Raw genomic sequence first — 23294 nt, 5'->3', positions numbered from 1 at the left:
GGAGCTGGTGCCTAACCCCAGCAGTCACTGTGCGAGAGGCGGGGGACACCCTGGACAGGTCGCAAGTCCATCGCAGGGCCACATATAGACGAACGAGACAAACAACCATTCACACTCTCACTCACACCTAGGGACAATTTTAGAGTCATCAATTAACCTAACATGCATGTTTTTGGTCTATGGGAGGAAACCGGAGTACCCGGAGTAAACCCACGTGAGCACAGGGAGAACATGCAAACTCCACCCAGAAAGGCCTCAGGCCGGGAAGCGAACCTGCAACCTTCTTGCTGGGAGGCAACAGCTCTAACCACTATTCCACTGTGCCACCCTATTGACAGATACTGTAATTCTTTATTCCACACTAATTCAGTAAACACAAGTCTGTTTTGTTTATTTTAATTGAAGCGTGGCTCATGGAAGATCTTATCATGTGTTAACAATCTTTCTTTTTTTAAATAAACAGCTGGTTTAGAAGTTAATCACATTTTAGTCAAGCTGTAAACAAAAAGCCACAATGATCCAGCAGTGAGAAGCTGTTTCCACAGGTCTTTCAACTGGAAATAAAAAGACTCGATCACCGATCGGGCCGAGGCTCTGCCTGCTGATAAGAAGCGTTCATGTGAGGGGAAAAAAATAAAATTAAAAATTAACTGGCAGCTACTCACAGATCAACCAGTTTCCACAGAGACTGGAAGGTGTTCTCAGGAACCTCTCTGATCCTGTTGTCCTCCAGAACTCTGAACAGGAAACACTGGCTGTCAGAAATCATTCAAACACGTTGGCTCATCGCAGCGGAGCGGAGACCTGCAGTAGCTCGACCTGAAGACACACCTCACGTTTGGCCAAATAAAACGTCCTGCAAAGTGTGCCGAAGAAAATTTTGAATGGTGGCCAAAATTATATCACTTTTGTGATTATTTATGCTAAATAAATGAAAAAAGTAACATTTTGATGTATAAACTGTAAATGAAATGTATAAAAAAAAATTTTTTTAAAAAGCCGAGATCAAAATAAATGTTAAAGCTGCCGTCAGTGGCTCATTATGGTCACCATGGTAACCACACATTTGTGTCTGTCACTCCCTGACTGCCAGGTTAATGGCAGACAAAAGAAAAACTGCCTCATACAAACAGTCGCTGTGCAAAAACTAAAAGTCGGATCTTAGAAATTCTTGAACTGGGAGCAGCAGAAGGGCGTGACGGTCACACGGGTGGAATTTCATGTTTCTGCAGTGGTTTATTAAGAGATAAGACAAATTAAAAACAGCCTTCGCTTCCAGGCTTGAGGAGAAGCTTTAGAGCTAGAAGACAAGAAGCTGCGTATTCTTGGGGGATTTGAGAGAAAACTGTAAGTCCTACAGCAGAAGGAGACACACTGGGTGAAAGAAAACAAGAACGCCTGTGATGTATAATTTGGGACTGTGCCAAAAGAACGGCTGTGGGAGTAAGAAGAGTTTGCAAAAGGTTTTGTAATTTTTGCGAGACATTTCACAAGCGACATCAACAACATTCTGCAGATAAAATCTCCGGAAGTCAGAATACTTAAACTGCGATTGTGTAAAAACCGTAGAAGGCATCAAAACGCCCGCTCAGACACATAAAGTCCAACTTTCTGTGACCCGTTTAAACTTTGAACGATGATTCTACTGTGAAGTCTGTCTGAGTCACAGAGCCCCAAACTGGGCTGGGTTTTCTCATCCATTTTGCCAAAAATCCAACCGATCTCCTTTTTTTTTTGTTTTAACCACGCAGTTTTTTGCAAGTTTTATCTACGTTGTGCAATGTGCTGATACGTCATATATGCGCTGTTGTATAAGTTGAATGTTTTATTTCAAAGCTGCGCAACAAAATATAGGACAAAACATAGAATGGCGCTGTGATGCTTAATCACTCTTTACAGAATCCACATGCCTTCATGTACAATTATACACCGCTTGAAATTTACAAAACTGAAACTCTGATGGTCAAATTTAAATTAAATCCTCATTAGATAACCCTCCCAGCAACAGACGGCAGGAGATATTCGCTCCCGAGGTCAGAGGATTTTCTTCTGAAGCAAAAAGAATCTGTGAATCTAAAACCACGTTTTAATACGGCAAACAGGTTTTTCCTCCTAATTAATGAGCTTTTCTCACTAAGAGTTGGAGAGAAACGGCAAAGTAGAACAGAGTTGGAAAGACCAAACAGAGTGCAGGGATGAGGAGGAAGAGTGGCATAAGACAAAAAGACGAGAGAAGCCAGAAAACAAGGAGTGATAAAACACCCAGAGACAAGGAGACAGATGATCACACTAAAAGGTATTTTTGTGTTTTTATTTACCGCCTAAACAAATTCCAGTGCAGCAACATAAACTCCGCTCAGTGAAACACAACGGCTTTCTGTGACAGTCTGTACATCTGGGACAGAGAAAGAAATATCTCTAATTATCTCATCATTGAATTAAAAACATGAAAAGGAAAAAAAAATGTGTGAAATTTATGACTGGAAAACAGCAACGGGACTTCGAGGTCTGATGGAAAATCATCCCAGAGCAGAAAACGAGGCCAAATTAAAGACAGCTTGCTTTCACATTTGGCAGTCTGGGTAAAAAAAAAACAAACAAGCAGCAACACAGACTTTCCAAAGTTTCCTCAAATACCGACTTAAAGAAGATTTCAAAGAAGAATCAATCCGCTGGTAAAATATCAAACTTTCCAACAAGAATAAACATGTTAACCACCAACACAAGACACCATGTTGGGTCCTATACTGCATTTATCCCTTCATGACAGTTTGAATTACAATAAAGGGATAGCTCAAATATTCTGAAGCGAGTTTCTGTGTAAAGGTCATGAACAGTTAATATCTTACCTGTTGAATGAGCTCGGTTCGGAGAAATAGTTTCATTCTGAGCTAACAGGAAGTTCAAAGACGACCGCTGCCGTCCTAAAGCCTCAAACTCTTAGTGAATGATGTCATTCAAACTTTTAAATCACTAGTAATTTTATTCCCGTTGAAATCTCCTGATATTACTGCTGGAGGTGTCGCAGACTGCAACAGAGCTGCTACAGCTAGCTGCCGCTGCAGCTACATGCAGCTACTTGCAAATAGCCAGAAAAGTCTTAGTAAATAAAGTAAATAAAGATTACACAAACCGCTGTGACTTTTTTTTTTTTTAGACCACAGCTGTTTCAAGACCTCAGAAATCTGCTGTTTGCTCCTGAGGTCATTAAAACAAAGCTATCTACAACAGTTGAGATATTTACTGTTCATAATCTTTTTACGATCTGAGCCGTTGCTTTAAGGCTGTAATTGTATTCTTGCTCTACCATAATCTATATACTTTTATTTTATTGCCTAATCTAACTTAAAGATTGACTTGATAACAGTGTTTAAATATTGCTTTCCTATTTTACCCTTATGTTTATTATTGTCCTACAGTTACTGCTGCACTTTATCACATATAAACGTTTGTGTATGTCTGGCTGGATATTATTCTGACAAAAACTTTGCAGTATCTCGTATAATAATAATAAAGTTGTTATTGGACGTTATTGGACAATGTCCTTGGATTTTCCCTCAGATCCATTTTACAAACGAGTGAGTCATGGTGGATACATCCAGATTTTCTCCATTATTGCTTAAAACTTAAAGATGAAGATCGTGTCTCTGAACTTGTGTGCGCGTCAATAAGAAAGTACAAGGTGTCCATCTATGTCCTGAAAGGGACATCACAAAGATGCTGTTGTTTCCAAAGTAAAGCTGTGTCACAGTCTGCTAGAGCTCGGAAAAGATTCGGTTTCTCAGATAGTTTTCCGTCACGGCCACTTCAGCTGCTGTAAAAACGAGCCGAGCAGCAGAACTCCAGCCCTGAAACCGGGCGGAGAAGACGCTGACAGTCATTTAGAGAAGAAAGCTCTCCGACACGAGACTATGTGGCATCCCCGAAGGTTAAAATAACAGCTTTAAAAATGTTATTACAAGGTACTCAGAATCTCTGAAGTGGCCTCATCTGAAAACCCTCTCTGAGCCTCATCTCAGCCGAGCCAAATATGCGTCAGCTTCACAAGCTTCCGACGCTCGAACCGCAGCAACGCGACCGCACTTCGGGGTTCATCTGAACATTTTAAAGACAGGTACTCACAGGACTTCAAGCTTGCTGCACGTCTTTAAGATCGAGTAGTTAAGAGTTTGAATCTGGCTTCCCCCAAGATCCCTGAGAGCAGAAAAACACACAGGGGAGGGGAAAATGTGCACTTAGATACACAAACGTCTGAAACTTCTGCTGCAAATACACTAAACTGTGGACATGCACATTTATCAGTTAAATTGATATTTAAGTTTTTAGCTCAGTATTTTAGGGGTAAGGCCCTGAAAACAGCAGCAGCTGTGGTCTCACTTTTGCTGGCCTCAGTAGATGAATCTAATATCCAAAGTTTAGAGGAAGTGAGGTCAGTGAGGTCAGTCGGAACAAACACAACAAAGCCCGCACACAACCACGAGATGAACACACTGTCACTGCCAGACCAGATGGGTGTGTGTGTGTGCAAAGGAGCAGTTAGCAAGAGGAAAAAGCTTGAATTGATCTACTGAAGTGTGGGTTCTGCGGAAAGATTGTGAACAAGTAATATCTCACCTGTTACAGGTTGTTTTTCGTACGACCTCGCTTTGGAGGAATAAAAACCTTTATAGTGCAAAGAACTCTGGGAGCAAGCAGCAGCAGCTAGCTGTAGCACTTCCTGCTGTAATATTATCATATTTCTGCTGAAAGGACCGAGTGGCTTGGACTAATCGCTGCTCATCAGGTAAGATTGTTGTTCAGACTTTCCACAGATCCCCACTTTAAATGGTTTAAACGATTCCTTTAAAGTAATAAAAAGAAGTGTGCTAACTTAAAGTTTGCGCTCTTTTAAAATCAGCTTATTTTTTGCTTCTTAGGTAATCAGTCTTGTTTTTAGCATGGGTGCACAAGCATATCAGTGCATCTACTGTGCAAGTTCATTTAATCCAAACAGAAAGACTAATCCTAAAAAAGCAGAAGGAAACGTATTTATGAAGTGTTCTGTTGGAGGGAAAAGCAAAACAAGCATGACCAAGCTGAGTAAATACGAGTCCTGATCTGGACAGAAAAGGCTCCAGTCAGGAGGTCACAGCGAGCGTCGGGCTCATCTCGCAGGTGCTCTCCTCTCTGCGCCGTCCGAAAATAACCGGTCGAGCCGACCGGCCGCAGTGACATGGGGCTGAAGAGCTCCATCAGTCTGAAGCACCACTCGTCAGAATGTCAGCCCACGCACCTCCGCACAAACATCCTCTAACAGTACGCGCGAGTACACTGTCGGCGCAAAACTCACAGCCAGTCCAAGGCGGGCATGTGTTGACAGAAGCTTGGATGAGGAAGCTGCTGCAGCGACGTGTGCACCATGGACCTGAGGAGAGACAGAGGACGTGTTAAAGTAAGACGGGGACAGCGGGAGGAGGACTTCAGGCGTGGTAACAACATTCCCTCCTGCCTACAGCCAACAGAGATGGAACGAGTCAAACACTGGGCCAACTCAAACTTACATTTAAGTAAATTGAATTCTACTTCAATAATCACGAAGGAGGAGCCGTACTGTAGCTGTATAAAGAAATATCTTTTAAAAAGTCTTGCGTTTGTAATAATAGTAATGGGTCTGTTGTTGAGGGAGGGAATGACCTCCTGTCCTCTATCTCTTCGCTGCAGCAGCCACTCTGCGGAGATGTTTCTGCTGCTCGTTACGTCTGGCACCTTGTGACACATTATTCCTTCGCACGATCCGCTCTTTGGGCTTCGGAGCAGACCCCGGCGCAAAGCCAGAGCCTTTATTATCAGCTTGTTACTCTGAGTCATCGGCTCAGATGCTGCTGCCCGGCACTCTGCAATCTTCAAAGACTTTTCGAATAAAATATGCAACATCCTTAATCCTTATTAACTTCCTTCAGAAGGAAAGTCTGCCCTACTCCGACTTAGGGATGTTTTTCACCTTTATTCATTTATCCAGGTGAACACAGAGCACCCCTCCTCATACAAAGTAAGTTTATCTTATTTTTACTCGTCCTAAAAGCTAACAACATTTACTGTCTTTTTCATACACGAAGCTGCAGAAGTCTTCCCCAACTTCTTTATATTTTGCTTCCTCTGAGCCAGAACCGTCTTGATCCATAGTTCTTCAGGCGATCTGAAGGTCTTTCGCTGCTTTTCTTTAAACTTTGGCTGCTTTTTTTCCCCCACTCATTTTTAGTCCACTTAACACTTAATGACATTCAGAAGTTCAGCAGTTTGCAAATAACTGCGTTTAAAAACAGTGGAAAAATTTCAGAATAACGTTCCTCCACAGAAGACTGAGCATCCCTTTTTCGTTTCAAATACGAGTTTGTGAGATTTGCAAATCAGCGCATTTTATTAAATTTTTTATATTTCACACAACATCTTGGGGAATCAGTGCTGTTTCTTTCTGCTTTGTGTTGTGTACCATTAGATGTGATAAGCTTGAGTGCTGTTTTCATGCATCCTTGAATGCTCTGATAAGTGTTTCTTCAGATTCGCTCTGTCACGATGAGGACTTTATCATCTCCAGCAGCAGACTTAAAGAGCTTTTTGTGTTTCAGGTGGCAAGACTTGAGATAAAATGTGGAGAGCGCTTCGGCTTTTAGTCGAGCGGCCGATTCGAGAGACGATAGAGGGACGAGAGGCGAGACGTACGGGTGCTTCTCGTCTATGAGTCACTCCTGCGAGGTACAAAAACCTGTATTTGTTTCGAGTATAAACATCAAAAGGTCATTTACTGAGGTGGATTTCCTGCTGTGGACAGGAGGAGAACAAGTCCAGCAGAGACGGCTTGTCGACGGGTGAGAAAATGATTTAAAGGGAAGAACAACATCATAGCCTTGCTTCTGTTCAACGTGCGACAGTAAGGGTTGATCGGTGAGGGGAAGAGACAAGGAGAGGAGAGGATAACAGACACAGACAGGATCTTAGAATGGAAATTAGGCCAACACTTTAGGACTTAAATGTCTCCAAAATGTTTTTCTCCTGCTGACGGAGACATGTTTCCAGTTCACCTACTTGTTGGCCTTGGCGGCGAATGGACGTGTACTTTTCGGTTATTTGCTGTTAATTTAAAGTTGGAGTATATTTCCTTTACGCCCGACACATTCAGGCGGTCGAGCTGCAGGGAACCAAGCTGCATTTACCCATCGCAATTCGTCTCATCGTTCAGATTCCTTAGCCTGTCCATCTTTCCCTGCTTCCAACCTTTCGTCTTCAAGGACAGAATGTGGACTCAGTAAATCCCATGTCGGCCCACAGCCAGGAGGGGTTGTATCAGTGATCATCACTTCACACGACAGCACCTTGTGTGAGCTGACCAAGAGTCAGGAACAGCTGGAAATATGTCTCCAAGGTCCCCTTTTTCATGAATTGTTATCTTTACTAGTAATATATTTTCAACACGAACCTTAAAGACTTTACAGCATTTGACAGAAAAGAAGGAAACTTACAGAAACATGAGGGAATGGAGCCCGAGGAAGGTCTCGTGAGACAAACTGCTGAGTGGGTTATGATCCAACATCCTGGAAGAGAAGATAATCTCTTCAGTTTCAGTTCTTCATGTATAAATCAGCATTTAGGAGAAGATCAAGTCTATTGTCGAGGGTCGACTGAATAAGAATATTAAACTCTCTTTAAACCCAACAGAACAAAACCATCAACCACCTCATGAGACGGATCCTGATTCATCTTCCTTTGCTGGAACATTTCAGTCGAAAGAGGGAATACATTTTTATCTACTCAGCTGTATGTAATTTAAAGTTAAGAACGGTTTCTATCCAGTTCGCCACAGGAGGTATTTGCTGTCCGAAACCACAAACATAAAATAGGAAATCCCAGATGAGGACCATGACAGCCGTGCAAGGGTAAAAAAAATGGCTTTTTTTTTTCCTCGAACTTTAAGAAAACTAAAAACAGATTCCACATTCTGATAGAATGAACTATTTAGCTTTTAACTGCGTCCCTCCGTCTACAGTCGCACAGTATCTACCCCCTTTTCTGCGTGTCTCGATAAACGTAACACAGGTGTGTATTCGTACATGCGTGAGTTACTTACAGCCACTCTAATTGATTCAGCTCTCTGAACACACCGGGGCTAAGAGAGGTTATTAAATTCTCACTCAGGAACCTGAGAAGACAAAAAAAAACATAACTAAATGATTACAGCCAATATGTGCAAGGAACAAACACAGCTCTGATGGATATTCAGAAAATAAAAGATGATTTGAGCACAAAAACAAATAACATTTGAACTCGTTCTGTGGTCACAAGAGGAAAAAAAACAAACTGTAAAGCTTCCTGAGTTGAGTTTATTTACTGGAGAAATTTGGTTCTTGTCCTACTTTGTTCCTCTCTTTATGTCTGGTTCTCCATCTCAGACCGGAGAAGTAAAACTGTGAATAAAAAGCTGTCAGTTTAAGATCAAAATAAAACTCCTCAATAAAAAAAAACAACCAACCGATCGCTGCTTAATTAAAGATTAAAATTAAAACACATATTAGGTTGATTTTTTAAAGCTACTAATTTCACTGAACAGATTTTGCCCGTTCGGAGCTTCGGAGATAAGTAGAAACTGATCAGGAGAGATTAGTGGCGTTTAACGACGTGAGCAGAATACTTACAGCTTTTTCAAACTGAACAGGCCGCTGAAGGCCTGTTTGGAGATAAAATGGAGGCTGTTGTTCTGCAGAAACCTGAGAACAGAAAACAAGAAACTTTAAATAAGCCTTTTCACAGTGATCAGAATTAAATGGCGTCCTAATTGACCGTTTTTTTTTTCAGACAGGCTTTAAAAGGTTTTCTTTTATTCTGACAGAAAGACAGAAAGCAGCTTTGTTGAAAATCATTTCATATTAAGATACGATACATATGAGCACAGAGAAGAGGAGAGATGTAAATATCTGAGAGAAAGTTAAGTAAAAGTAAAACTGACCAAGTTAGCCATTTCTGTGTTGGCTAAGGTTAATCGGCCATCTTGAATTGGACTGACTCCAGAAGTTAATCAGCTGCAGACGTAAATTCAGTGATTACTTTTTGTAAAATCCGTCCACTGGTTCATGAGATATTTGACTAACAGACAAACAGGAATAACTTTAACAGCTGGTGCTGAAGATTCAAAAAGTAATCAGTTGCAGATGTAAACCAAATCCTCACTTTTTGCTGATTTCATTAAAATTCATCCAGTGACTCGTGAGTTACTGTATTTTGCTAACAGCTTTTCAGTGGCGGGAGGTAAAAATATTTAAATGTAAAGCAGCTCAGTTTAGTGTGTGAGTTGAGTTTGTAACTTCAGATGGCGACCAGTTTCCCTCTGAAGTAAACTGGTTGTTCTGCATGTTCTGAGGGAGTAAACATGTCACCGTGGAGAGTAACGTGTTCTCTCCGTTTTCGTAACATCCAACAAATCTCGGGTTCTGAAACGGACCCAGTGGTGCACTGCGACCGAGTGAAACCAGACAAAAGATGCTGCCGCTACGGGTGGACGGGAACGAAAGAAAACACTCACAGTTTCTCCAGCGCAGCGTAGTCGGAGAACACGGCGTCGGGCAAAACCCGGATCTTGTTGCTCTTCAGCGACCTGCAGCACAACCAGAGGAAAAACAGCAAAGTTGGACAAACACTGAAAGAGACGCCCGGAGGACAGACGAAAACAGAGAAGGACAAAGGCGGGTCAGGAACAGAAACAGACCTCTTTTTATTCAAAGAAGGAATATTCCTGCCAGAGTCGGTAAGTGCTTCAATTGAACAGAGATCCAACGTCCCAGAAGCTAACCAGGTTACTTTGACCAGATTATCATTCTGTCCGGGCAAAAACCTCCAAACACTCGAGTGTGCTCGCAGACTTAAAAGGAAGCAAAAGCGAGTTCTTGACCTCAGAATTACCAGAATCTCTTCCTAAACTGAATAGATTTGTGCGTGTGTGAAGTTTGCAGCTTCCAGCAGGAAAAAGAAGTAAACAAAACACAATGAAAAAGTACGAGTCAACGAGGGCAAAAAACCTCTATTAAATATTCAGTGTGGATGTGAGAGACAGCAGGGACGTGGGGCAGAACTCCCTGAGGTGGGCAGCAGAAGGCAAACGATACCAGCACCATCAAAGAGAAAACACACCACAGGAATCAGCTGCCGTCTGAACTGAGGCGTTTAGATCTGGCTCAGATAGGCAGAGAAGCTACTCTTCCCCAGAGCTGTGGTCTCTATCAGCCCTCTCCAAACCTGCTTCACTATATAAACATGAATACACGGCGTGGTCAGAGCCTTCCTGCATGTCCTCCATGCATACAGGGGACCTCATTTATATGAACAAGACCGCCGTTGTGTATTTATACTGTCATATATGATGAGTCTCACATCATATATTATAATAGAACAGAAGCTATCTCCTCCATTACCTGCATTTTACCATCAGTGGCTCTTAATGTCCACATTTCCTGCTGTCGTTACCCTAAACAAGGCACTCTGCCAGGTGTGGGGAACGTATGGAACTGGGACCAACGACTTAAAACCCAACTATGCCAAATATAAAACTTATAATTAGCTGTAAATATGAGTAAACACTGCAACCGGGCAATAAGCATCTAAACCGATCGTATTAAAAAATTTAAACCTAATTTGTTCAAAACGCCAAATTACAAACAAGAAATAGCTGATTTCTTTTTGTACCGTTTGTTGGGTGCGACCACGTGCTCCGAAGTCGTGTTTCCCAGCTGAGGCAGGTGTGGAGAACAGCTGCAGGGAGAGACGATCCGGAGCTGAATTTGCCTGCCTTCTCGTGCGCCGAACATGAGAACTTCTTCTACATCAAGGCAGCAGGGTCCTTCAAACACGCTGGTAAACTCCACATCAGGAAAAGCTGCTTTTTTTCACCGTTTTGTGAGCTTTCGCTAAAGTAGTCCTGACTGCTCCGTTCGTGGACGTTTGGATCTTGATAAAAGGCCTCGTTGCTTGTCACGGTTTCGGACAGCGGAGGCCCTTCCTCTGTTCTCCACGAACTGAGCACGTTGCTTGGCTGCTGACTTCGGTAAATAAGCACCTCGGAGTTCATATCTTGACATGCTGCGTCGGTCTTTGTTTTCCCTTTTCTTACGCGCCGACATGAACGGTAACACAAAACCTCTCGCCACCAGCGGAGAGGCTGTGCGGCAGCGTGTCCACCACAGCTGCTGAAGGAAACGCGCGCTTGCCTTCGAACCCCGCCAGCTTGGAAAAAACACAAGCTGCAGCTCTTTGATACGACTGGAACAAGCCCGTGTGAAAAGTCCCACAGCCCTCCTTAAAGTAAACCCCACAGATGGCCTCAAAACAGGTGAAAAAAACCTGATCATTCACACCAAACCCCCTGAAACCAACCAACAGAAAGAAAGCAAAGCATTTCTAACTATTGGAGCCTGAAATCAAACACAGTAAAACATGTTCTTTTGTTTAATTTTCTTCTACAATATTCTGTATAAACCCATGTCCTACTCGTATTACTGTTAATATTATTTAAAAGGCCGACTCACTTTAGCATAAATTAGGAGCTTCAAAGCCAGAAATACACGAAGCAGCTGTGAATGAGGGGAGGGGAAATGAAAAATTTATAATTCTCCTATACAGTTAAGCGTACAGCTGGTATAATATTCTTTAAGTCTTCAGCATCTGAAGCAGGAAGCGGAACAAATTTAAAGTCAGCCTGTAATAATTTCACTCTTGATTTTATTCGTTCAACAAATCAAAGATGGAGCAGTAACTTTTTTACTGTTTCGGAAGCTGCTCATTTGGAAAAAAAAAAACAACTCTAAAGAAACTATATCAGGAAGAGAGTGAAAATAGAGCTTCACTGATCATAAAACTATATGGCCTTTAAGTTACAGAGAGGCACCAAGTTTCCTTCAAGTTCTTTTATCAGACCGCCTATTTAAGTCATATTGTGACCTATATACTGTGCAAAGACCATTACTCACGTCTGTAAAACATAAAAAGTGGTCAATTTTTAGTCCTTCTTCAATCAGTTCTCTTTCTGTGTGCATGGGGGGGGGTTGTTTTTTTGTCCCCTTGTATGCGTGAAGGCCTTGAAATTGTTAATTAACAATGCGGCTGTAAAGTAGGTCATCCAATACCACGAAGGGCTTAAATCAGCCGGGACACCACACTCAAGTTTTTGTTTCTAAATAAAAGTTTGAATCAGGCTGAAGAGAAGGAAGGTAGAAGTAAAAAAAAATGGCAGTAGTCCTAAATATGACGTAATTAGCAGAAGGTGGGAGCCTCACAAGAGCTGAACCAGAAGAAGAGTTGGGTTCGTTCTCAAACGAACGAAGAAGAAGCACTTTAAGAACGGCCAGTTGTCAGAATTAGAACAAAGTCCAGAGAAACCGGACTCTACTCTGTGATTTTATATAATAGCCTATAATAGCATGTGACGCTGTTAATGGGGAAGACATTTTGTAAATGGTAAAAACGTGTCCTGTGTCACCTGAGGGAGGAATCACAAATCTGAGCGACTCTGAGAATAAGAAAGAGAAAAAAAAGCTTTGTCTGAATGACTTTCAGACCTCCACTCAGCCCTAACAAAACTGTTTTCATGGCTTCTGAGAAGTTTTATGAAAGAGTTGTGTGTTTTGTCTCTGGGCAAAACGTTAAAAGCTCATCATTTCTTGAGTTCTTAATGTTTGTGCTCACAGTTCTGTGTAATAAGGTAATTAAAGACGGCTGAGCTGTCAGGTCCAGGCATGGAAAATGTCAATAGATCCCTTGTCTGCTCTGTAGCAAGATTCTGCTTGATCAAAAATATGAACAGAGCATTTTGATTTAAATCAGATTTGTTTGTTTTTTCCCCCCAGAATATGAGCTCAAACAGGAATAACGATGATTACAGATGTTTGCACTACGCAAGAAAACAAAGAACCGACAGAAATGTCCAGCTTCTGTAAAAAATAACTGGATATTTTCTTTATATTACACAAGTAAAACTTGATGAGGTCAGTAATTGTTTGATTTAAAAAAATATGTAAAAAAAAAAAAGACTAGCAGCTCATGAACTAAGATGTTGAAGAATGGTAACAGAAATTTGTTCTGAGAGTATATTATTATTATTATGCAATAATCTGTTTTTATTCTTGAATAAACGTGCAAAACAGTTCTATTAAAAGGGACTTTTAGGATTCGATGCTAACAAAGAGCTGAGTCACTTGTCAAATGAAAAAATGAAAAACCTTTGAATCAAGAGCCTCTGCTGCTCAACACGGCACCATTTCAGGGGAAATAAACAAGCTTTCCAACAGTATAGATTTTGTTGCCAAGCAGTACTGCTACAATAAAGTAATAACCAACCATACACAAATTTTCTTACTTCTCTCTTCAGTTTAATAATACTTCTCATGGTCGATAAGTGTAATTCTAACATTAATGGGGGTCAGTAGCAGAGTTTGGATGTTAATCCTACCCTTGCTAGATGCCTCCTCAATGGCCTAGAAGAAAATGAGAAGGGTGGAACGACGCTTTAATGGCGCTCGCTGCAGCCGTAAAAAAGCTGCATTAGATGGGAGGAAATAACCGTTGTTGCTGTGATCAAAGCTCCGTGCGTTTGGCAGATGGAGGGACGATGAAAGAGTAAGTTGGGGAAAAAATAACCTTTTTTCCAGATCTTCTTTTTATGTATGCAGTCAGCTTTAAAGGTTGTTTATAGACAAATTCTGCCAAAGTCTCCCCCATGAAAGATACTTTGCAGATAGCTGGGAGCTAATCCAGGTGTGGTTAACTTCTGGAACACAGACTGACATAACACACCAGAGAACAGCAGAGAACGTCCAATGACGGTAACAGATACTTCGTGTAATTCAGGAGGCACAATGTCAAGGGAGCAGACAGATGTAGGAGAATATACTTTCAAGCACGTCACTGATGGAAGTGAAATGGGTGTAATTTGACATTACACGACAGATGTAGGGAGAAGGAGCAGAAAAAAGATGCTCCTTTTGAGTTGATTCTCGCCGCAAATGGGGTCTGAAGGGTTGGGACTGAGGTGAGAAAAGAGGTTCTCCTTCACTGACTGAACGTTTTGGGTCGGAGTTCTTCGACCTGCCGTCCGCTGACCCCGACCAGTGACAGCTGAGGATCAAACCGTGCAAGAGTGGAGAGGCATGAACAAATGACAAGGGCAGAGAGTCCGAAAAGAGTGGGTTATTCAGCTTCTCATGGGGGTGGGGCGGACAGAAATAATGTGAGGATAAAAGACATAAGTCATGTTTGAAACTTTTGAGTTCAAAAAAATGCAGTAAAAGCCTAAAAATATGAAAGAATAAACACATATAAAGCAAGATAAAATTGCTAAATTCCACAAGCTAAGTTTGGGAAACTTTAATTGATGAAAAGTAACTACAGCAGGTAGACAGACACCCAATTCACACCTTAATTTTCAAGTTAAATTTATGTTTTCTTCTACAATTAATGTTTTTTTTATTGTGATACTCTTAATTTAGGGGGATATTTATATTTACACTTTTTCTAAAGTTAACCAGTCTTGTGCAGAGAGTAAAATGAGAATATTAACGCACATTTCAACACTTCTCTCAGGTTTAAAAGATGACATTTTTTACACCTGCTTGCAAACACAACATGAAACCTGGCCCTTTGCCTGTTAATTAAGACCCACTGTTCTTCATTAGCCAAATGTCAAGTCCTAACCAAAGTACATCTCTTAGGAGTACACACGGTTTGAGTGTCACCTGCTGCCAAAGGTGAAGGCGGAGGAAATGATTTTCTCTGCGTCTGCGTCCTTTTGTCTACACCGTTAGCAAAATATCTCGCAAATTACGAAAAGGATTTCAGAAACAGATCAACTGACGTTCATCTAGAACTGATTAACACTGGATTAAACACAATTCAACTTCAACTTCAAGCCCGACAGCTCTTTGCTTAAAGCCTTGGGATGAACTGTTGGAGTCAATCCTGTTCGTCTGTTAGCAAAATATCTCATAAACCACTGAACAAATTTCGATGAAACTCTGTAGCAGATTAAAGCTTGGAGTCAACCACATTAAAGCAGATCACCACCGTTAATCGACCTCAGCCAACACAAAAACGTCTCTAACTCTGTGAATTTAACAGACATTAAGCTAAAACTGGCTGTCCAAGCAGCCGACAGTCGTTCACAGCTTGTACTCACACGCAAGATATCACAGTTTCACACGAGGCTGCGCAAAATGAGTTTTTCAAGGTTTGGCGGAAATAACTGCTGCAATAATAACAGGTATAAGTCGTTCATTTCTTAATGTAAGATGATCTTATTCTAAAGGTAAGATGGAAGGAGGCGGACGACGTGCATTCGTGCTATTTGGTGATCAAACATCCCCAACCTTAAACCCTAAAACCAAAGCAGTGCAGTGATGGGTACTTACAGCCAGGTGACATTCGGAGAGAGGAGAGGAACGTCTGTCAGGTTGACCTTCACACACTGAACATCTGTTTGTATGCAGACACAACTGGCTGGAAACTTTGGCAAGACTACAAACACACACACACACACACACACAAAGAACAACTTTTAGATGTGAGGACCAGCAGTTAAAATAGACAGAACATGCAGAACGTTAAAGAAAACAGTGCAGATGTTTGTTTTTATGATCAACACAGAGGTTAGAATCAGTCACAGTATGAGCGTAAATGTTTTTTTTGTTGTTGAGCACACACTTACAGCACGCGGAGGAGGAGCTGCCTGCCGCAGACTTGTTTCGAATCGTTTCGCCGACGAGGTCCGCCATCCCGATGTTGTCACCTGCAAAGCCCATGAGGGGGAAAAACCATTCCAGTGTCAGTATCTGGACTCTGCAGACCGGTAGAAGACGTGGTCTGGATCTGGAGCAGCACAGCTCTAATTAAATCATCACAACACTGGATGGCACGTCTTAGTGTCTTGAATGACTGCGTTGAGATTTGGGAGGCTTTTATTTTTATTTTTTGGTGTGTGAGGTCTTCCTTAGATTTTAAGCTGATTGTTTTGTAAACAGTCATTTGGAAACTAATTCTAATTTAAATCACAGATGGTGAAGTGGATTATAGCAATCCATCATCTGTAATTAGATAAAAAATACCTGTTTTCAGCAGGACTTCATCTTCTACCTGACACTAAAACAGATTTGTCTAAGAAGCTGCCGTATTAAACTGTTCCTGGATTAGCCAGCGCTGACAGTCTCGGGGAAAAGAACATCCACCCTCTTTCAGTTCCAGGGCTTCATGTATCAGGACATAACAGAAACAGACTGGTCCATACCAGGTTCTAAAATTGTTCAAATCTAACTTCAGGTGTAAAAAAAAAAAACCCATCAGATTCCACCACATCATTATTTATTCAACAAAACCACCAAACTAAACCCAAAATCTAACAGCCGAGAGTGAAAAACTTCCTGTTTCCAAAGGATGTTTGAAGTTTCTGGTTATTAAGCTGATCACCATCATTGTGACCGCCTGGGGTTGCGTCCGTTTGCTAGTCTGGGACATACAGGAGTGTTTTCACACAATGCCAAGAAGGAAAGACATCAGCAATGACCTGAAAGAAGCGACTGCTGCCCATCCGTCTGGGAAGGATACGGTTTGGAGTCCGTCTGCCAAACTTCCAAGGGGTGGGTGCCCCAGCCAATTCACCCCAAGGTCAGACCGTGCAATTGTCAATATACTGAAAGACTGCTGTAAAGAAGAGTGGGCCTAAATTCCTCCACAGTGACGAGAGACTGATAAACCCACACGCCTTTTAAAGCTATTGCTGCTGCGGGTGGTTACACAGATGATTGAATCATGAGGTGGAGTTAATTTCCACACGCAGCTCTTCCATTTTTGTCTTAATCTTTGTTTAATAAATACTGACATGGTGAGATCTGCCGTGTGGTTTTGTACACCTGAGTACATCCTGATTTGTAAAACTAGAACCAAAAGAGAGTGGTCGTTTTTTTTTCCCCCTCCCACGGCTGTATTCTAACAAGTCCAATTCAGCACACCCACCTCATCATTTGCTTTTGACGCCTGTAGCCTAGAAACCCCCTCGGCAGCAATGAGCTATATGTGCTTTTTTACGAAGAGAAGGGTTTACATAACAACTTGTAGGCATTTCTGACAAGTCACTGGAAAGCCAGGTTTTGCAGCAGCGGCTCAGAACTGTTGTGCGTGTTGTGTCTAAATTTAGGGATGGCAGCGCATTCTGGGCGGCTGCCAAGCTCATCCTCCAGTCAGCTATAATTCAAAGTGCGACTGATGCTGCGGCGAGGCTGGAGCGGAGGAACAGAGATGTCTCTCTGTTGTGGGGACTCTTTGTGACACGTCGTGCAGTGCACCTAATCCTAGGCGAGTGGACGTCTTGTTATGACATATAAACCATCCATTTCCTGTACCTCTGCCCTGCTTAGGGGGGCGGGCTTCTATCCCAGCTTTGACGGGCGAGAAGAGGAGGACACCCTGAACCGGCCGCCGGTTACTCACCGGGACAGATGATATAATATTTTGACTAATCAGAACTCCCAATGGCGGATACTTGTCATAGTGGCATCTGTGCCGTCTCCTTGCTCCCAATGAGTCTCCTCTTCTTCCCCTCACTTGGGTTTATTCTCGGCAGTGTTTGTTTCCTGGCAGAGCTCTCCCACCTCTCCAGCCTGCCCACCTTTATTGCCTCTTCTAAATCAAACCAGAGGGTCTGAACAGCAGAGTCTATTTGGCTACCCTGCCAGCATCTGCCCCCCCTGGATACTTAATTCTAGTCTGGTTACAGATAATAAACACCTTGGTTTACGAGGTGCACCTCACTTAGTTTGTCAAATGTGACAAACTTTCTTATTAGTCAGCCAACCAACGGCAATTATTATAGCTCGAGGTGGAAGAACAAATAAAACGTTATTGTATTTATTCATACGGATTCAATCAGCAACACAGAGATAACCTAACACTATTTTTTTTTTTTTTTTGCTGCCTGATGGTTTTACCAGCAGAGAGGATGGATTCAGTCTGCCTCAACCGGGCACAGGGAAGAAGGCGACGTCAAATTAGACAAAAGTTTTTGCTCTTGTCGTCTTTATTTAACCCGTTCAAGCGATCAGCTGTTAAATTGGTCACCATGTGGGTCTGTGTCCCTGGTCCTTGTTCGGTTGGGTCCAGGTCCAAGTCATTTTCTGATTCAGAATTTCCATTTTTAGCTTTGATGTCGTCCCAGACGTTTCTTTGGTTTTAATTAGTGAATCAAATAAAAAAAAAGAAAAGGATTGTTTCAGAGCCCGTGAATTTCTTGGTATCACTACGACCCCTTTCTGTAGCATTCGGGCTAAAATGTTTCATTTTAGCTCCAATCTCTCTAAAACTGAAGCTACTAAATATTTTCACTGAAGTCTGGCAATATAGACATACTGCAGGCATTGTGTTTTTAAATTTGTACGTACGTGCGTGTATGTACTTAGTTTTTGTTACCCTTTTAGGACCTTCTCTAGTGTTATCACTAGTCCGTATGGAGAGCAAAACCCAAAGCTAATACATTGGAATGGCATTTTTGAGTTGGGGTTAGATTCCTGTAAAGTTAGGGGTTAGATTTATAAGTTAGGTAAGTACTGGATATGGTTAGGTTTAGGGTAAGGGTCAGGGTTAAGCTGTAAAAATGATTGGAAGTCATAAAAATGTCCTATTAAGGAGAGAAATGCAAACTTTTGTGTGTGTGTGTGTGTGTGTGTGTGCTGTTATTAAGTTACAGAAAAGCAGGGTTACATGCAATGAATTGTTTTCTGCAGCTCAAAACAATAATTTCTGCGTGGAAAACCAACTCCCTGTGTTGTGGGTTTTAAGCTTTTTAACATCTCAATTATTTTACCATTTAAAGGGAGAGTCGAGCCTTTTTTCAGGGATGTTTTGTTGACTAGTAATCAATAGTCTGTACCATATCACCTGTGACATCAGTCATACAGCAGGAAGTACAGAGAAAGAGGCTAAAGTCTTAATTCAGGCTAGACTATTTATTTACTTTATTCTTTTTCAGGCTCATAGAACAACTCAAAACATCCCTTTAAATGACCAGACTATCCCTTTAAGGCCTTAAATACATATCTATGATTTCTTTTCTAGTTTCTGTTGGGTAAAATGGATGTAAGATGAGGAGAGAAAGCAGCTGAAACACTGTGGAGCGGGGGACACATGGTTGTGGTTTCTCTAACCTGTGGAGCATTAAGTCACTGCAGCATAACGTGCTCTGTTAAAGCACCACCGTACTGACGTAACGCAACACACCCAAGAGCCCATACGGAGACGGACAGCCGCGAAATGACATTACGGATTCTGTATTGTATTAAAGAAACAGCAGCTGAGCCTGTCCTGAAAAGACCAGAGAGACAATGAACAGTGAAAGGACAAAGATCAGAGACATTTGACCTAAATTAAATAAAGCTGGGGTTCGCCAGCTCAATATTTTACTTCGAGAACGATTCAGAAGAGGACAGCCGGGATAGCTGGGGGTTCAAGGTTCCCTATTATTCTGCAGACCGACACCCCATGAGCAGCAATTCAGCACGGAATGGGTAAGAAGGTCCAAACAGTTCTACTAATACCTACAGGAGGAGCCTCTTCATCTCAATGACTGGACAGGAAAAAAAGAAGAAAATGTCGGTTTATTCAGACAAAAGGGAAACTGAGGTGTTACCTCATAGAAACAATGACTCCAAGTCATGATAAATGCTGTTATGTTCAAGTCCTGGTGAGTTAATAAAGGCTCCCTGATGTAAAGGAAGGGATGGATAACAATCAGAGAATACAACTACATGCTATTTTCTTCAGGTTGGGACGTTTAAAAAAAACAAAAAACAATCCATGCCCAGGAGGAGGACTGAGGCCAGTTAGTCTCAGGTGGAATCTTTGGGAACAATCATATCAGTGTCTTCTTATTTATGAAGTTATTTTCTCCCTAATGAAGCGTGGAAAGGCTGAGAAATCACAGCTCGGTCTCATGATGGAAACCAGAAGATAAAATTATTACGACGTCTCTTAAACCAACAACAAAGAAAGGAGCGGGCTTGGATTTACGATTTCAGATCCATGCAGGGAGACACAGCGTTCTGACCCAGAAGGTGACAAAAGGACGGCTTTTGTTTCACGTGGAACTGTTACCGAGTAAATTAGATTGTTCCGTTAACGTGTAGTCGTTTTAAGGTTTTCTAAGGTCAGCTGGTTGTGGCAGCCATCTTGAATAAGGTTGGCTCCAAAGGTTAATCGGCTGGAGAGGCATGTCCAGTGATTTGTTCCTGAACGTTTCATTCAAATCTGTCCAGCAGTTCACAAAATATTTTGCTAACAGACAGACAGAGTTGACTCCAAGAAAGGCAAAAAGTTAAAATAAAGATTTTACATGATCCGTTAACACTTAATCTATGTGTTGGGGCTCACTCTCAGTTACTACCGCACCAAATTCTAGGTCAACAGCTGTAAAATGAACCGAGTTAGAACCATTTTGGTGTTTTTTAAGGTCAGTTGGCTTTGGCAGCCATCTTGAATCAAGCTGACCCCAAAACTTAATCAGTTCTAGATTTACTTTTTGACAGTTTTATTCAAACTTACGAGGTCCATGAGATGTCTTGCTAACAGACAGACAGGCATAAAAAGGTGCAAACCCGCACGTTAACGTCCACCTTCGCTTTTCGGCAGCGGGAGATAAAAACAAACCCACGGGCTGAAGGTTTCCGCCTAACATGGCTGGGAAAAAAAGGAGGCCCTGAATGATGACGTGAAAAGGAGCGGCTCTCCGGGGCTGTGTTTAGGGAACAATGTGCTCGTTGAATGTTTTTCTCGTTCTTCTTTCGTATTTCTGCCCTCCTGTCGAAGTCTGTTAGCTGTAGGAAGTACAGAGCCACTGAGATCATTTTTTTTTTGTTGTTGTTTGTTTTTTTTTTCCCAGTGGGCAAAGAGTCAGAGAACTGACAGCAGCTCAGCAGAGACGATGTGGAAACTCAGGGGGGAGTGAAAGTAATGCTTCACATTTCACAACCTTTACAGATGAGGTCATAATAAAGTTCCTGAGCATCTCCACCTCGCTTTACGCCGCAAAGTCTGATGCGAGCCACCGGGTACTTCCTGAGGAGCGCAGGTCCACATCCTGGTCCGTTCCCTTTGTACGCCTTACAGGAAGAAGTACATCTACGATAACGACTGCATCCAGATCCAAACTGTCTGTGTTCCAACAGGTCCCACATTTATCAAATAACAGCAATTAAGGGACGGAGAAGACAAACAGCTGGGCTCTGAAAAGGACATAGAGATGTTTGAGTCGATCAGCCTTGAGTAGTTTTGAGTTAGGACTCGTGTCTTCGTGGCTGGAGGCCGTTGATCCCCTGACAGGGGATTAAATGGTTGCCGACCACCAGAACGGGTTTGTAAATTAAACCAGCAAAACATCCTGAAGACACACTCTCTACCTTCTGTTCCACCTGCGTGGAGCAGCTGGTGGAGACTTTAAAAGCCGGAGAAATTCGCTGAGATGAACCCAATTGCTGTTTGGCAGGACACCCTGCAAATGAAGGTCCAAACCTCAGTAAAAACTGAATCCAATACCTCTTGGCTTTCAAATCAAAGCTTCCTTCAGTTGGGCAGCTGTCACTGGAAAAAAATCTGCCTCAGGCTCAAGGAGAACAGAAATTAATTGGGGGGATCCAGAGACTCCAAGATTTCACTCAAACCACATTTTCTCCTCTGTGATCGGCAGTTCTTGGCCTTTCAGAGGGCAGATAACGCTGAGCTGCAGATGGCTTTTCCTCCACCGCCAGGACACACACACAACTAATCGCCCAACATCGTAAATGAGAAGACGAGCCGTTCTGATGGCCACAGAGTCACCTGTGTGGAGCTCGGGTCACTGATGCAGGCTGTAAATCAAATCAAACCAAATCATGGAGGAGCACGAGTGGACGTCACGAATAACGCCTGGGAGCATCAAATGAGGAGAGGGGCTTCTCAGGGCCGACCAGGTATGACAGATAGAGCCTCCTGTGCTTTGAAAACCTTGATCTGATCTGAGAGGACGCCTCAGATATGGAGAGAGAAGGGAGAGGCGCCAGATGGGCTTCCAGAGGAGTTAAATAGGCTCCCCCCGTGGGGAACTATTGCTTTAAACTTTTAAACTTCCATTTCCCTTTTATCCTGCGGAACAAACAACGAGGCCGAGGCCTAGGAGGTCTTTAGTCTGGGTCTAAAGAGGCGGGTGGACCGCCCTGCCCCGGTCAGAACAGGGGAGGACTTTCTGCTGCATCCACTCGTACACCATCTGCTGCAGACGGAGGGTGAGGAGCTGGGAGGACATTTTAAAGATGCTGAGACAACATTAGGAAAATTAAACGTCTCCCTTCCGATGAATAAACAATAAACGGACTTACCGCAGAGCAACTCGTCCGCTCCGTTGGGACAATTGGTGCGTCCGTCGCACTGCAGGTTCTGAGGGAGGCACTGGCTGATGTTCCCGCAGGGGAACTCGCCGAGGGGGCAGTGGACATCGTCCTCCACCGCCGCCGCCGCAGCCATCACCAGGGCTGCAGGAGCACAGAAGCAAACGCAGACACATACGGGTCAATCATCCTGATGAGAACTTCCTTAAAGCCGAAGAACTGTTTTTGCTTTTCGGCGACATGAAGGCGGAAACAATTTACAACCTCATCAAATCTCAGGAAACTGAAACTGAAAATGGACGAGTTTGTGATTTATGGTCTTAACTGCTAAAAAATAAAAAACATATAAATCAGACTACATAAGTGTTTACAAGAATTGTTGCACACATTTGTTTATTTATTTCTTGGCCAGATCCAGTAAAGTTTTTATTCCTTCCGCACTTGGATGACTTCCTGTTTTACAGTTTTTTCCACCAAAGCTCTAAAAAAAACAGATTTAAAAGCTGTTTTTATGAGGATTCCTTTGCTCGTTTGATTTTATGCAATTTGTTTGTGGAGAAGGAAAGCACACTTTGCTTCCCCCCATACACCTACACCCACACACACCCTGATATCAGGTTTAGTGACTTGTAGGGGACTCGCTGTTTTTACTATGAATAAGAGATGACGGGTAAAGCTTTATAAAAGTGCCTCTTTCTCTCCGTTTTGCCAAATAATAACTCCTCTGTCAGTTCAGGGGGGCGTTCTGGAAAATAAACAAACAGTGCCTGGTACACTCCGGTGCCAGCTAATAAAGTTAAGCTGTCAGCAGCACCGACGCAGACGTATTTAGGTCCCAGTTTAACATTGGGAACATTTACGGCGACGACTAGAAGTCGGGGGGGG

At 42.5% G+C, this 23294-nt stretch overlaps 1 protein-coding gene across 2 annotated transcripts in view; it reads right to left on the bottom strand.

Annotated features, from left to right (window-relative positions):
• The window catches only part of rxfp2a (relaxin family peptide receptor 2a), a 57909-nt gene that overhangs the window by 15301 nt on the left and 19314 nt on the right, over window positions 1–23294 (bottom strand). For both annotated transcript variants that reach the window (XM_037979084.1, XM_017418187.3), the window contains exons 2-11: window positions 22401–22553; window positions 15716–15796; window positions 15420–15525; window positions 9551–9622; window positions 8667–8738; window positions 8102–8173; window positions 7497–7568; window positions 5330–5404; window positions 4123–4194; window positions 666–737 (exon numbers count right to left, since the gene is read on the bottom strand). In XM_037979084.1, coding sequence (XP_037835012.1) covers window positions 666–737; window positions 4123–4194; window positions 5330–5404; window positions 7497–7568; window positions 8102–8173; window positions 8667–8738; window positions 9551–9622; window positions 15420–15525; window positions 15716–15796; window positions 22401–22553 — 847 coding nt within the window. The remainder of the gene's footprint in view (window positions 1–665; window positions 738–4122; window positions 4195–5329; window positions 5405–7496; window positions 7569–8101; window positions 8174–8666; window positions 8739–9550; window positions 9623–15419; window positions 15526–15715; window positions 15797–22400; window positions 22554–23294) is intronic.

The sequence above is a fragment of the Kryptolebias marmoratus genome, linkage group LG13, assembly GCF_001649575.2.
Source record: "Kryptolebias marmoratus isolate JLee-2015 linkage group LG13, ASM164957v2, whole genome shotgun sequence".
Lineage (NCBI taxonomy): Eukaryota > Metazoa > Chordata > Actinopteri > Cyprinodontiformes > Rivulidae > Kryptolebias > Kryptolebias marmoratus.
The sequence above is the reverse complement of the archived record's forward strand: the minus strand, read 5'-3'. Positions and strand labels throughout refer to the sequence as shown.